Below are 17,111 nucleotides of genomic sequence, written 5' to 3' on the forward strand. Positions count from 1 at the left end.
TTGTCCTAAAACAGTTCCCTATTGTCAAAAAACTGCAATTCTTAAATTAAAATCCAACTTTAAATAATTCAAAATGTTAAAAATTAAATTGTTTGCATATTTAAACTGAAACATTTTAAAGTCTAAATTGTTACTTTATTTAAAAATTAAAAAATATGGAGAAAGGACTAACTTTTGTTTTGGTTGTTTATCCGATTCATCTTTAAATTCTAGACACTAATCTATACTTATTATTATTTTTATTATTATTATTATTGCTTCCTCGTGGAGGAAGCTTTGTAGTCCTTTCGTTTATAAAACTTTTCAAAGTGGCGGAAACAAATTTTTTTCTTTATAGAAACATGTTATATGAGATCCTGATCAATTGTCCGGATGTGTGTGTATGTGTGTGTGTGTGTGGATCCCTTTTTAGTTTAGAAGATAACTTTAACAGGTTTTAATGGATTTAGATAAAATTTGGTAGGCTCATTTATCATATTAATATCTCAAATCTGACCAAATTTAAGGTTATATATAATAAAATCGTATTCCTTACGTCAAGACAAATCGATCAATAGATATAAAGTATACATTTGAGGTAAATTTAAAGAATTAATGAAAGTTAAAAAATAAAAAATTCACTTTTTAGCCATAAAATTTTGTAATTTTTTAAATTGAAGTTTATATATGAAATAATTGTATTCCTTACGTCAAGACGAATCGATAGATATATATAAAGTATACATTTGAGGTAAATTTAAAGAATTAATGAAAGTTAAAAAATCAAAATCACATTTTGGCAATAAAATTTTGCTTTCTCCACGAGGAAGCAAAATGTTCATGTAATGAACATCTGAATTTACAACTTGTTATTATTATTATTATTATTATTATTATTATTATAGAAACTAATAATTAATTAAATTTAATTAGTAAACTTAGTTTTTGTAAAAATATCAAAAACAACTTCAAAACTTCAAAAATTTACTTACCTGTCTGGTACTAGAAGGTATACATAACAAATACAATACTAAAAAATTGAAAAATAATTAATATAATTACATTACTTTTTTTTATAAATTTATAATTATATTGATAATAATATAAAATATACAACACTAAAGTAAAAAAAATGTATCACTAGAAGATTGAAGACATGTGTGTATGTACAATCTGCAAGGGATATATAATTATAATTAAAAATACAAATAAACAGTGACTGACGATACGATATAAAACGGTTACAATTAATATTCTGACTCACCAATTAAGATTAGTAACAGAAACATTAAAAAAAATTCATTACCTGACTAAACGTGATATTTTTTTATCGTGCATTTTTTCTTAATTCAGAATTTGATTGTACTAAAAAATGAAAAAAAAAACATTTTATAATGAAAATTAGAATAAGATAAATTGATTAAAAATAACATTTATAGTGATAATTAAATTTTTATTCTTAAAATATTTTTATCAAGACTTTATAAAAATATTTTATTTACCTTGTTGTTACTATATTATTATTATCATTATTTCGGGGTTAATGTATTAATAATTAATTAATATTACATTAATAGTTTGTATAATTAAATAATGCAATTTTTTTTCTAAATGAAGAATTGATGAGATTTGCCCGTTTTATATAATATTGTAATCCTTGAAATTTTACAAAAAAAAAATAAATAAATTTAAATTTCTGTGAAACTTTTCAACTATGCAAATAAAGTGGGACATGATTACAAAATACTGCGTTGGTGAGATAGTAATTGTCTTCTTTGAGGATAATTCTTCATGGTCATTAGATGCAGGGACAAATTTAAATGTATCTCTATTAGTTCACTTTCAAATAAAAGCAATGACCTCTTTAAAAAAGAAAACAAATTAATCTATTTTATATCGAATTTTCACTGTAATTTGAATGTCAAAATCAAAATTCACATTAACAACGTTAATTTATTAAAAAAAATAAATAATTTAAAAAAAAAAAATATGCAAGAAATTGTTAATTTTTTACACCGAAAAAATTAAACTCTAAATTTAAGAATATTGTTGGCGACAATTTAAGAATATTTCTTATATGCATTTTATTCTTAAAAAAGTTAATAACATTTCTTCAGTGATAAATAAAATTAAAATTATTCATTTTAGTATTAATTTCGTCTATATTAATCTTGTTTTACACGATTTACCAATCAAATTCTGACTAAAGAAATTATCACTAATCCTTCGATGATTTATTTTTTAATCTTCGATACAGATTGAAGCATTGTTTTTTATTTTAATTCATTTTATTATTAAAATTATACCTGAGAATTTTTTTTTCATAGGAATTATTAATTTTAATATTAAATTAATTAATTAATTTTTCATAAATATTTAAATTTTCAAAAAAAAAAATTATTTTTTTCAATTCCCATAGATGGGACTTTTTTTAAATAATGTAGTTGATAAATTGTCATTAATAAAAAATTTTATCTATTTTTTTCTTTTGTCCTTTAAAATTATTCACTTACCCCAATATTAAAGATGCAAAAGAAATTTAAAAGGCACTCTCACTTTTGCATTGGACTTCGAATTAACTAGTTTTTTAAAGATGTGATGAAATTTTAGAACGTGCGAAATTTACATATATACATATATATATATATATATGTATACACGGTTCACCTAATCGAAATAAACTTTAACATTTCTTGAAATATTTTTAGAACTATCAACTACTTGTCCAAACGTTTAAGAAAGACTAAGAATGAATAAAGAATGATAAAGAACAAACTAATCGCATGAATAACACGCTATATACATATATATATATCCCACTCCCCCAATCTCCAATACCTATATGTTATTCTTCCACATGGAAAGAAAAAGTATTAAAAATATTTTAATATTTTTATAAAAAAATATATAAATTATTATTATTATTATTAACTACTAATTTTTTCGATTTGTTAGACTTTTAAAATTAATTTTAAGATTTTTGAAGACTTTTATTAAAAAGTATAGTAATTTATTTTATACTTATTGAAAATATCTTTAGAAATCTTAAAATTAATTATGAAAGTCTAATAAACACTAAAAATTAGCAATTACTATTATTTTTTAAAACTTAATTTAAAAATATTTTTAACACTTTTTCATTCCGTGCACTTCTGTCAACTTTTATTGTTATTGTTGTTATTATTATTGTTAATGTTATTGTTACTGTTGTTACTGCTGTTATTGTCTTTGTTATTGTTGTAATTGATATTGTCATTTTTCTTGTAGTTATAATTGTTATTTCCATTGTTATTGTTGTTGCTGTTGTTTTTGATACTTTTCAGGGACTGTACGAAACTGTACGCTATATGAATATCGTATAGGCTCTGGTCCAAGATACTATACGATTAGTAATAGATGGAACGTATCGTGCCCCAACACGATACAATTAGTAAATAGGTGAACAATGTCGTGCCCAGACACGATACGATTAGTTCATAGCACAGAAAAAACCTGAATTCAAATTGAGTATAGATTCTATACTCAATTTGATTCGCAACAAAAATGAAACTGGTTGTTTCATTTCGAGTTCTAAGGTAAAAGTATCAAAATGAAACAGGCAAGTTTCATTTTGAGAAAAAGAAAAATGGAAAAATATTGTGAAATAACGAATAATTTTGCACAAAAACATGAAATATAATAATTACAAAGAAGTAAATAACACGCTAGACTTAATATATTTGATTAAAAATTGCTTGTAATCGCGTAATAAAATAATAAAGGAAATATGTTTTTAGGTTAGAAAAATGAAAACATGTGTTTTGACAACAGGAACGGTACTGCCAACTTAAATAATAGCGGTAAATTTAAAAACTTATGAAATTAATTATTATCTACGTAAATAATAATAAATAATTTTTATTTAAAAACTTCTAAATATTCGTACTGGTCAAAATAATCTTTCTGGTGTTGTTGAAATATTAGAAACAATAATTGAAATACAAAATTACTCTGCTTATGATGCCAAGCCAACTTAGAAATCTGAAATTCCAGCCAATATCATTTTGAATAACATGAAGTTTGTCCCATATTCATTTCGATACCCAAAAGAAAATGAGTTGCAACAAAAATGAGTCCAAGTTTTTTCTGTGGGTGAAAAGTGTCATGTCCAGGCACGATACGATTAGTTAATAGGTAAAAAGTGTCGTGCCCAGGCACGATACAATTTGTAACATTAAAATCGTGTCGTTTCATGAAATAATATATTACATTATAATATTTTCTAAGTATGTTTTTAAAATTTAATATTTCATATATTTTATTTTACATTTCCATCATAAGTTTTAATAATTTAGAAATTGAAAAAAATATTTTGTTCATTTGAACATTCAGAACTTTTGGCTTAAAATAATAAAATTGTTTATAAGCAAGGTACGATTCTAAAGTCTTTATTCGTAACGTGCCCGGATACAATACGATTCTCAAGTAATTTATCGTATCGTGCCGGGATACGATACGATTCTCAAGTAATTTTTCGTATCGTGCCGGGATATGATACAATTCTCAAGTAGTTTATCGCATCGTGCCGGGATACGATACGATTCTCAAGTAATTTTTCGTATCGTGCTCTAATACGATTCTCATGTTGCTATTAGTATCGTATCCGGACACGATATGATTGTGAAGTTGATAATCGTATAGTACCTAGGACCAAACCAGGTACGATACGATTGTTCCGTGACAGTCCCTAATACTGTTGTTATTGTTATTACTGTTATTGATGATGTTACTGTTCTTAATGCTTTTTTTATTGTTGTTGTTACCGTTGTTTTAGTTATTGCTGGTTATTGTTGTTATTATTGATGTTACAGCTGTTCTTATTGTTGCTTTTATTGTTCTGTTATTAATGTTGTTATTGCCGTTGTTGTTATTTATTTATTTATTTATTTATTCATGCCTTATACGGGTAACAATTAAGACCCTTTAAGATTTACATATGTATAAACTAAAAGTATATCGCCAAATGTTAAATGATAAACATCAAAGTTAATTATTAATCATGTTAAGAGGTATATCGATGAGAAAAAAGAATACAACAAAAAATTTCAATTATCATTATAAAGTAAATTACGTAAAGATGTAACAAAAGCCGTGACATTATTATTGAAAAAATCCAATCTTTCAGAATAAAAATTATTACAATTAATAATACAATTAATAATTAATAATAATTTATACAATTGTTATTGTAGTTATTATTGATGTTATAGCTGTTTTTGTTTTTGTAGTTATTGTTGTTGTTATGATTATTATTATTGTTAATGTTATTATTACTGTTAGTGTTATTATTGTTACTGTTATTGTTGTAATTGATGTTGTCATCTTTGTTGTGGTTATTATTGTTATTTCCATTGTTGTTGTTGCTGCTGTTGTTTTTGATACTGTTTTTATTGTTATTGCTGTTATTGATAATGTTACTGTTCTTAATGCTGTTGTTATTGTTGTTGTTGTTACCGTTGTTTGAGTTATTGCTGGATATTGTTGTTATTATTATTATTACTGTTCTTGTGGCTGTTCTTGTTCCTGTTATTACTGTTAGTGTTATTACTCTTACTGTTATTGTTGTTACTGCTGTTCTTATTGTTGTTAACGTTGTTGTTATTATTGTAATTGATATTGTTATTTTTGTTGTAGTTTTTGTTATTATTATTATTGCTGTTGTTTTTGTTGTTGTGGTTTTTGTTACTGTTGTTATAGTTACTGTTGTTACAGTTATTGTTGTTTCTATTATTGTTGTTACTGCTATTGTTGTTGTTATTATTATTGTTGGTATTACTGTTGTTATTGTTGTTACTGTTGTTATAGTTATTGCTGTTACTTTTTGTTATATTAAAAAATGTATTTAGTTACAATTACCAAACCATTTTTAATCCAAAATAATATGATTAGATTTGACACGGTTATTTATTTTTAAATAAATCGTTTCCTTCACTGCACCGAAACTTTCCTAATGATTTATTTGAAATGTTCGGAATATTTAATTGCAAAGTTTAGTGAAAATTAAATGTCCCGATTAAATAAATGTTAAGGAAAGTTTTACACTAAACATTTATTTAATCGGGACGTGTTGTGGGGGTTGTAATTTTAACATTTTTTTAAATATTATATAGTTGAACCTCGATAAGTGGGACCCTAAGGGAACGTGAATTCTATTTCACTTATATATAGGTTCGATTATAACTATAGTATTTACTAATTCAACATCTATGATAAATTAAATAATTTATATTTATTTTTTAATATTAATGATTAATAATTTAATCTATTTATAATTATATAAATATAAATAATTAAATATTAATTAATTAATATTAAATAAATAAAACAGCTGTAATAATTTTGGTGTTATAAAAAATTAATAATATTTTTGTACAGTATCAATGATTATAATTTGTTTATTATATGTAAGGAAGAAAAAAATTTTCTTGACACAATTATTTTTTTTTCGACTATAATTTTGTAAATACAATATAATACTTTCTATCTGTGACATAATTGCAGTGAGAATAATGATTGTTCTTAATTATAGTAGAACAACGAGTTTCCTGACTTGCATTCATAAATACGACCTGGTAGATATAATTGAAACAAATTATGACGACTACGGAAATGAATGTATTTTTGTTTTATCAATTTGTTATAATGTTTACTTTTGTTTATTTTTAGTTCATTCACCTGTTGATTTTTTTTCTCTCTCTCTCTCTAACTATTGTGAAAGTAAAAATTTATATTTATAATTTTTTTTTGGTTCTTTTGAAACGAATCCGAAAAATCAATTGTTTATTAATTTATTTTTTCAATTTATATAAATTTTTTCTTTTTAATAATATATTTTAAAATTAAAAATTGTGTTAATAAAATAATTTTTCTTCTTTTATTTGCAAATTACCGAGTCCACTGTCGAAAAATTTATAAAGGATTAAAAAATTTTTATTAAATTTTTTTTTTAAATTTATAATAATAATAATTGAAAACATTCAGTGATTTTTTAACCAAAAATTCAATTGCAAATTTTATTTTTTTCATTTCGATAAATATAAAAGAAATTAATTCTAGTTGTTTAACGAATGAAAAAAAAATCTTAGAAATATTGTAACAATAATTTATTATTTATAAATACAAATGCAACATCTCGTACTACATTTGAAAATCTTTGAAATTCAAAGTTTCACTCTATTATAAAGTCTTTATAGAATTATAATTAATTATTATTATTATTAAAATTATATATAAGATTATAATTTTATTATAAGATACTTAATAATTGTCATAAGTATCAGATAAATCTACTCAAAGCACTACTGTACAAAATTTTTATTTCATTTTTAAAACTTCGACGCAAATATTATATATAATATATCTGACATTATCTTATATTTCGTTTTAGAAAATCTATCTTATCGCCTATAAGTTGATTATTCTTTTTTCTAATGTTATATTTTATACGATTTCAGTATATTATAAAGACAAAATGATAAAAATTCAAAAGAAAAATATAATTAAATTAATTTATTGATTAATAATTTTCATTCAATTATTATTATTATTTTATCGAGTGATAAATTCAAATTTTATCAATAAATTAAATTAATAAATTTTTAAAAAGTCAACAATTTTTTTTTTGTTTATAACTATTGTAATATATGTACAAAAAGAAATTTGAATTCTATTTTTTAATAAAAGATAAAATAAAAATTAGTCTTTTTTTCATTAATAATCAAATTATATAGCTAAAGACAGTTTATTGAGCAAATAAATAAAAATAAAATAATTTATCCACGATGGTAATTGAATACATTTTTTAAATTCCAATAATAAATATAATACCTACAAGTTTTAGTAAAACTTCTTCTTAAAAAGTAATATCAACTTTTTGATAAAATTTTGATACTTCTGACACAAACTCTAAAGAATTGTTTTAATATTTGAAATTTTTAATCATTTTAACCAAAAATTATTTTAAAAAATATCAAAAATAAAAAATATTTTCATATCAATTTTGTGTATAAAAATTAATTTTTTATAATGTCACGTATTTATCACTTATCACGCAATAAATTCAAATTTCACATATACAATATTCTTCAAATTAATAACAATTTAGAGTAAAATTTTCTTTGAATCAAACAATTAATGAAATTTTCTTTTTTTTTTAATAAATATCATTTCTTTTATTGATCTAAATAAATATATATGTAATTAAATTAAATCTAAGATCAATAAAGGTATTTGGTTGTGTAATTTTTTTAATAACTTCTTGAGAATGTATTAAATATTCGTTTAAATATTGTGTCTAGTAAATAGGATACAAAATAAATAATTTAAATAAAAAGCTAATTTACATTAAATATAATTTAAATGAAAAAATAATTTTAGTTTGAAAAAAATCATATTTTTAACTAAAATTATTTTAACAAAAAAATATATATATGTAAATTACTGTGTTAGTTTTTTTTAATTTTCAATTAATAAATATAAAATTATTTCAAGATTCAAAGACAAATTTTTTTCCATGGTTTTAATTTTCCAATCATCGATTCTGATAATCGAATCATGTTTGTAACATTCATAGTCATTTCACAAATACATATATACAAGTTGTTTATCATCTATAATATAAACTAATAACTAAATCTTTCATAATAAATAGAATCACTCTTTCGCAATTATATCATAAATGCTTATTCTCTGTTTTTGTTTGAAAACATTTTTTTTTTTTTTTTTTTTTTTTTTGAAATTCAATCACGTTTATTAAAAATTTGAACGTCTTTTTTATCCTCTTCAAGCATATCCTTGTCATCCCAGCCCCATACGCAATTATCGTGAGAATGATTATGATGATGATGATGATCTTCTGATTTGTTATCATTCTCTAATTGTGAATCTTTTTCAGTTGGAACTGGCAATCGAGTACCATCACCTGATCGGGCAGCTCTTTTATTTATTGTTTCAATTGAAACTGTTTTTAAATCATAAGCCCATCCAATCCAAGCGAAGAAATCAATGAATGCAGTTGTCAAATTTGCTCTGTAATTTCCAAGTTCAGCCGCTTTGTAGTCGTATGGAAAGACGTGATGATAATTGTGCCAACCTTCTCCAAATGCTAAGAATCCAACTCTGAGACTGTCAGTTGGACTGATTGTGCTGTTGAAAATAAATTTGTTTTCTTTTATTTCATAGATTCTTCTTTTAGTTCTTCTTTTAATGTATACGCGAATCCAAAATAATCATTTTTATTATGATTTTTAAAAGTCAAGTGATAACGTTCTAATAAAAAAGGGGGACAAGTGACAACTTTCAATAAAGCAATAAAAGCCATCCGCACAAAGGAGTTAGTCTACTAAAGACTGCACGAAAATTACTAGCAATAAACGACTAGGACTTATTAAAATTACCGTAAAGTCAGAAAGGCAACTTGTAAGCAATGAACACCCAGAATTTGACAAAATTAATGTCAAGTCATAAAAGACAAGTGACAACTCTGGTACAAAACATTTTTGAAAAAATTGTTTTGATAATAGAATAAAATTTTTTGTGAAAGAATCCGATGACGTACGTACATAAAAAAAAGTGATGTCTCTGTACGAAAAGACAAGAAGGGACGCGTGATTATATTCTAAAAATCATTATAATTAGAATTGTCATTTTATGAAATTACATTTGTCAATATTATTGAGACGAATTTTTAATTAATCGAATTAGTATTTTTACAAAATTTTCATCAAAACGATTTTCTATATTACAGAATTTTTATATATATCCGAAAATTCACTTCACCGAATTTTTATTTGTCACAATTTTTATTTGCTCGAATTTTCATTTAACATAATAGGCATTTTAAAGAATTTTTATTGGTTAGAATTTCATTGCATAGAATTTTCATTTTATTCTTTTAGATGAATTTTCATTTGTTCGAATTATTATTTCATATAATTTCCATATAACCGATTTTTCATACTACAGAATTTTTACTCAACCGAAAAATCAATTAACAGAATTTCTAATTGATAGAATTTTCAATTGTCCGAAATTGCAAATGGCCGAATAAACAATCGATTTCGACGCGATTTTTAAAATCAACCAATCAAAAATTATCCATAAAATTGTGATTGGTTGATTTTAAAAATCGCGCCAAAATCGATTGTTTGTTCGGGCATTTGCAATTTCGGACAAATGAAAATTCTATTAAATGATTTTTAGGTTAAGTAAATACTCTGTTGTATGAAAAATCGGTTATATGAAAATTATATCAAATAATAATTCGAACAAATGAAAATTCATTTAAATGAAAATTCTATGCAATGAAATTCTAACCAATAAAAATTCTTTAAAATGTCTATTATGTTAAATGAAAATTCGAGCAAATAAAAATTCTGATCAATAAAAATTTGAACAAATAAAAATTCTGTGAAGTAAATTTCCAGTTATATAAAAATTCTGTAATGTAGAAAATCGTTTTGATGAAAATTCTTCAAAATACTAATTCAAATAAATAAAAATTCGTCTTAAAAATAATAATGACAAATGAAATTCCATAAAATGAAAATTCTAACTAATGATTTTTAGAACATTATCATGCGTCCTGTAAAGACGACTGATAAATTTTTCACACTTAATTGCATTTAGTATAATAGACAAAGACAAGTGATGACGATACGAAAAAGACAATTGCCAACTCTGCAAAAATAGCAAATGATGACTTTGGTACAAAAGTGACAAGTGACAACTTTGTTGTACTCTGTCATTTCTATCATAATACACAAAGACAAATGATGACTTTGGAAGAATCAGTAATAATAACTTTTCATGTCGAAGACCAATGCAATGTGATTCGAGATCTTAACATTTTATGATTGTAATTATTTATAAGAAATATAAACGTTTTTCTTTTTGGGGTAATTTTTGTAAAATTTTTTTGCCGGTTAAAAGTGGGAACATTATGTATTTTGAAATACTGCCCATATAAATCAATGTATATGAACAGTAATCGCGATATGCTTTTTTTGACGATTCGGATCCTTGTAAGCACAGCATTGTCACGGGTCGGTGTCTAAGACCAAATGGCCCTATTGTGACTCACTTTCATTTCGAGAAAATGTTGAAAAATTTAACATTTTTCTGTCATTTGACATCGACAATAGACACGGTTATTTAATTTAATGATATTTTCGAGAAAAAATTAAATACAAAACCGTTGGAATTTTTCCGTACAACTAACAGAAGTACTATATGCACTTTAAACAATATTAACCTAATTAAAATATAAGTTAGAAAGTCAAAACAAAAACCGTTAAAATTAAATTCTTCGTCTAAAGACATATATTGCTGAAAATTTTATAGCCCTTCAAAAAAAAAAAATATATATATATATCTTTGGACAAGAAATTTAGAAATTTTCGTTTCTCGTAAACACAGGCCAACAAAATTTTTTCCTACTTCAGAACCAAGAACCAAACTATATTTTTCCTAAGTATTTTGAATCCGAATTTTGAATCTGAAAATGCAAAAGCCGTTTTGCGAGATCAGATTCGAATTCAAAATACTTCGGAAAAGTATAGTCTGGTTTTTGATTCTAAAGTAGGTCAAAATTTTGTTAGCCTCTGTAATTTTGACTGAAAGTATAATCTAGAAAAATTCTAGAGAAAATCTGAAATTAGCTTGAGATCACCGTTTTAATGCATTAAGTTTAATTTAAATTCAAGAATGTTGAAAAATTTTAACGGATTCCGGAGATAATACTACAAATGTCCATTTTTTCATAGTTCATGTTTCATGTTTTCATGTTTCACTAACCGGACATTTGTAGTGATATCTCGGAAACCTGTTAGGTTTTTTTTTCCTAACTTTTCTTGAATTTAAATTGAAGGTAGTTTTAACGGTGATCTGAAGTAAATTTCAGATTTTCTGTATAAAAAAAAACTTTCTATATTATGCTTTTATTCAAATTTATTGTAAGAAAAACAAATATTTTTTGAATTTCATCCCAAACTTATCAAGAGATTTCTTTTTTCTTTTTTTTTTTAAAGGGCTGTAACATTTTTAGATCGTTAGACGCTTTTCAACGTTTTTGTAAGCCTTTCAAAAAATTTTGAAATTTAAAAGTAAAATTAAAATGAACTTACTTGTCATAAGGTTTAGTTCCCCAAATATGAGCTGCTGAATTAACCAGCCATGTTCCATTAAGTGTCAAGGCGTATCTCAATAATGTTAAGTACCAGGCAACAATTGGTTTTTCTCCATACAAGTAACAGGGTAGCCAAGTTGGAATCAAGAAACAGCAGATGGGCATCAAAATAACGTACAATCTAAAAATAAAATTCTCATTAAATTTTGAATTATTTTTTAAAAATTAATATTACAATAGTAATAGATAAAAAATATTTTTATATTTAATACCACGAAAGTATTTTAATTTAATTTTTACCTTCTTTGCCACACAATAAGTGGATCCTTCTCCATGTCACTCATATCGACTTTAACACCTTTACTAAAGACATCGGGATGTTTTCTAACCATCAACCATCCTATGTGAGAAAAGAAGAAACCTCTATTTGCATTATGTGGATCTGCATCAGAGTCTGTGAATTTATGATGTACTCTGTGATCTCTCACCCATTCGTAAATATGATTCTGCAAAGTAAAAAAAATATACAATTTTTAGATATGTTTACGCTTGTATTAATAAATGTAAATATTAGTATGTTTATTGAATTTAACGATTCATTCAAAACTGATAAAGTAAATATGAAATTATCTTTTCGAAATAAATTCAAACATTATTTTCAAAGAATAAGGTAGAAATTTATTACCTGAAAAGCAACTGTTTGCAGAAATACTAGAATTAATCGCATTTGCCATTTGGCTTTATAACATTTATGTGCCCAAAGTCTATGTGCACCTGCTGTGACACCTACTCCAGATAGGATACCAATTGATATAGCTGAAAAAAGATAAATTTTTAAATTTACACTTTAAATAAAAAAAAAATTTTTTTGTTTGAAATTCAACTGTAAAATCAAAATCATTTTTTTGGGGATAAATTTTTAATTCTAAAAAACTCGATGTTTCATTAAGCAAACTTTCTTGCAATTAAAAAAAATGGATTACAGAATTTCCAGGAAAAAAATTAAAAAGATTACTTTTCCCAATCACTTTCCTCTATATTCACTGATTGAAAAAGAGGACGACTTTTGACTTATTGTTATAGAATAAGCGAATTTTCACTTATTGTGATTTAGAGAGCGTGAAACACAAAGTGTTTCAGGTTAATGCTTCTTAATTGTTCAAATCATAGTCGACTTTTTTCTCGTTCTCTGTGAGATAAAATTTTTTCAAAAAATAGTTCTTCTCTAAATAATAAAAAATTTCTAAACAGTACTAAAATTAATATTATACTATTTAAAAGAATGTATGATTATCTTCTAAAAATTATTAGTCAGAATTTGTATTATTTATTTGAATTAGTATTTTGAAGAATTTTCATCAAAACGATTTTCTACATTATAGAATTTTTATATAACTGGAAATTTACTTCACAGAATTTTTATTTGTTCAAATTTTTATTAATCAGAATTTTTATTTGCTCGAATTTTCATTTAACATAATAGGCATTTTAAAGAATTTTTATTGGTTAGAATTTCATTGCATAGAATTTTCATTCAAATGAATTTTCATTTGTTCGAATTATTATTTGATATAATTTCCATATAACCGATTTTTCATGCAACAGAGTATTTACTTAACCTAAAAATCATTTAATAGAATTTTCATTTGTCCAAAATTGCAAATGCCCGAACAAACAATCGATTTTGGCGCCATTTTTAAAATCAATCAATCACAATTTTATGGATAATTGTTGATTGGTTGATTTTAAAAATAGCGCCGAAATCGATTGTTTATTCGGCCATTTGCAATTTCGGACAAATGAAAATTCTATCAATTAGAAATTATGTTAAGTGAAAATTCTGTTGTATGAAAAATCGGTTATATGGAAATTATATCAAATAATAATTCGAACAAATGAAAATTCATCTGAAAGAAACTTCTATGCAATGAAATTCTACCCAATAAAAATTCTTTAAGGAGGTTCTATGGATAAACGAATAAACAAACAGATTTTGATAATACTTGGTGTACTACTAAATAATGCTTCTAAAATTATGTAGTTAAATTTTTGAGACCTGTAGGTTCTTGAGAAAAAAGTTATATTCGTTTTATTTTTTCATTGTTTAACATTGATTATTATGGGAATTCATTATTTTTTCACATCTATTTTTGTACTACAAATTATTAAACAAAGAGATATTGATCAAATTTTGTATAGTTAAACACAGATATGTAATGAACCGATATTGTATTTAAAAAATGACAATAGGTACCTGTGAGAGTTCAAATTAATTAATTTATAATTTTTTTTTTATTTTTTGTGATACAGCGAGCAAAACTTTCAACGTCTGGCAACACGGTATTCCGCGCGTCAAAGTTTTGAGGTTAGAATATACTCAAGCGCGCGTTATTTAAAAAAAACACAATACTTGAAATAATTAAAGTATATAAATAAGATAAATTATGGAAAATAATATATGTAATATTATATTTAATTATTAATTTATTATATTATATTAATACTTAATTAATATGTATTAATATTATAATTTTTTAATCCTATAATAATAATAATAATAATAATAATAATAATAATAATAATAATAATAATAATAATAATAATAATAATAATATAAGCAGTGTTGCCAGACTTTCTAATTTACAAAGTGAATCAAATCAGAAAAAAATGGTTATTGTTTTGACTAGTTGAGTCAAGCAATAGAACTTTCTTAAGGCCAGGTCCAAATGAGGTAGCGCCTTCTATATTGAAACTAAAATTTTGGAAAATTACCAACAGCCTTTTCTTGAAAACAAGAAGGTAAAATGCTTTTTTCTTTATGGATAATTGATTATCAGCAAGAAATACACCAGCTAAAACTTTTTTTGGGTTAAAATGATGAAAAAAATTTCATGTCAATAAATTAAATATGAGCACTTTTTTCACAAAAACTGTAACAGTACTTTCTCAGAAATTACAATCAAAAATGCAATTTCCATTTGGAAAATTAATAAACGCTAAAAAATACACGACCTAAGATTTACCAATCACGAAAATAACAAAAAAAAAGTTTTTTTAATATTTAACATATTGATACTGTTTTACTGATTGTGACAGCCCTTTGGTAGATTATGTATTTCAGGTGGTTAGTAACAGCGCCAATCTCCTCCTTTCGGCAAAATCGCGAAACGTCTGGTGACATATATAACCTGCCAAACGGCTGTCATAATTAGTAAAATATGTTATGTTAAAAAACTTTTTTTTTGTTATTTTCGTGATTGGTAAATCTTAGGTCGTGTATTTTTTAGCGTTTATTAATTTTCCAAATGGAAATTGCATTTTTGATTGTAATTTCTGAGAAAGTACTGTTACAGTTTTTGTGAAAAAAGTGCTCATATTTAATTTATTGACATGAAATTTTTTTCATCATTTTAACCCAAAAAAAGTTTTAGCTGGTGTATTTCTTGCTGATAATCAATTATCCATAAAGAAAAAAGCATTTTACCTTCTTGTTTTCAAGAAAAGGCTGTTGGTAATTTTCCAAAATTTTAGTTTCAATATAGATAGCGCTGCCTCATTTGGACCTGGCCTTAAGGGATTAGAGTACTGTGAAGACCGAAAATCAGACACATTTTTAAGATTTTTTTCAAGAACAGAATAAAATGAATTAAAAAGGCAATTATATATTATTGTTAAGTACATATTAAAATATTAAAAAATTATTTCCAAAAGGTAAAAAAAATTAAAATGTCGGCGCTGACAGTTGATCTACAAAAATAAAAATTCTGTGAAGTGAATTTTTGGTTGTATAAAAATTCTGTAATATAGAAAATTGTTTTTATGAAAATTCTGCAATATACTAATTTAAATAAATAAAAATTCGATCCAATAATAATTATGGCAAATGAAATTCCATAAAATGAAAATTCTAACTAATGATTTTTAGAACATAATCATGGGTCCCAAAATTTTGTACAAACAGTACCTTAGTGAAAGTAATATGTAGTTAGAATCTGATAAAATCTTTTTTAGAATCATTATAATTTATTAAATCCATTTTAGAATCAACTAAATCCGAACGAATCAGATCAAATGATGACGATTATTATTACTCACCAGTTACAAAAGTGGCGAATTTTGCTGTTGTGAATGTAAGATACAATCCATAAACAGCAGCAGCGTGAATATAAACGAAAGCTATTACATTTCTCCAAACGATATGCCATTTATATTTAGGCTTATCACTTTTGATTTTTATTAACTGTGGTTCTGGTTTTGTGATACTTTTCTCTTGAGAAATTCCCTGTTGAGAAGCCTCAAGAAGAAGAGTGGCCGATGTACCAAATAGATTTGGTGCCATTTTCCTTCAAAAAGACCTATAAAGAGAAAAAAAAAAGTACATCCAGTTAGCATATATGTCATATATTCGTCATTTCAATAAATAACAATCCTTAAATTATACAGTTCAATTTTGATAATAAATTAAACAAATGGAAAATAAGGTTAATGATTCTAAAGTTTATAGAGAGATGCTGTAATGCATCAAATACAAAACCACAAAAGGTGATGGTTAATGATTGTGGTAGGAAAACGTGAAAGGGTTTTTGCAAATGTGCCACTTTAAAATATGTTCAGGAGTCATTGCGTTTAATAGAAAGTCAAGGTCGTAGGTTAAATTATTCGAAAACTTTCCCCTGTTGTGTTTTTGTTTTCTAAAATCGATCAGTAATCAAATTCAAGTATTGGGGTATATCAAATTTTTTGTGAATATGATTTGAATATCAGTTTTTAAAAATTAAAAATGGTGAAAAAGTTTTTCATGTTTTTCAAATTTGCTCAAAATTTGTTACATGGTAATTTTTCTTGATTACAGATTTGACATTAGATAATTTTTTTTTACAAATTATTTAAATAATATTTAAAGAGCAGAAAAGATTATAATTTTCGTTTAAAAATTATTTTAGGAAGAAAATTGTTAAAAATTATTTAT

General features: G+C 24.3%; 2 protein-coding genes across 8 annotated transcripts in view; both read right to left on the bottom strand.

The window, feature by feature from the left end:
* LOC127288284 (aminopeptidase A) overlaps positions 1-2,717 on the bottom strand; it is a 29,058-nt gene extending 26,341 nt beyond the window's left edge. For 2 of the 3 annotated variants that reach the window (XM_051315644.1, XM_051315642.1), the window contains exon 1: positions 2,493-2,717. The gene's annotated coding sequence lies outside the window, so the exon portion shown is untranslated. Of the gene's footprint in view, positions 1-971; positions 988-2,492 lie in introns of those variants that run through there. The other variant, XM_051315643.1, reaches the window with a different exon arrangement.
* A 5,992-nt stretch (positions 2,718-8,709) lies between these two features.
* Positions 8,710-17,111, bottom strand: part of LOC127288287 (acyl-CoA Delta-9 desaturase-like) — an 87,393-nt gene continuing 78,991 nt past the window's right edge. For all 5 annotated transcript variants that reach the window (XM_051315652.1, XM_051315654.1, XM_051315653.1 and 2 more), the window contains 5 exons: positions 16,238-16,497; positions 12,828-12,958; positions 12,443-12,648; positions 12,141-12,323; positions 8,710-9,162 (listed from right to left, as the gene is read on the bottom strand). In XM_051315652.1, the coding sequence (XP_051171609.1) occupies positions 8,757-9,162; positions 12,141-12,323; positions 12,443-12,648; positions 12,828-12,958; positions 16,238-16,481 (1,170 nt within the window). In that variant the 5' untranslated portion in view covers positions 16,482-16,497 and the 3' untranslated portion in view covers positions 8,710-8,756. The remainder of the gene's footprint in view (positions 9,163-12,140; positions 12,324-12,442; positions 12,649-12,827; positions 12,959-16,237; positions 16,498-17,111) is intronic.

Source organism: Leptopilina boulardi, unplaced genomic scaffold (assembly GCF_019393585.1).
Source record: "Leptopilina boulardi isolate dan_hultmark-lab unplaced genomic scaffold, ZJU_Lbou_2.1 LbouV2_384, whole genome shotgun sequence".
Classification (NCBI taxonomy): Eukaryota; Metazoa; Arthropoda; class Insecta; order Hymenoptera; family Figitidae; genus Leptopilina; species Leptopilina boulardi.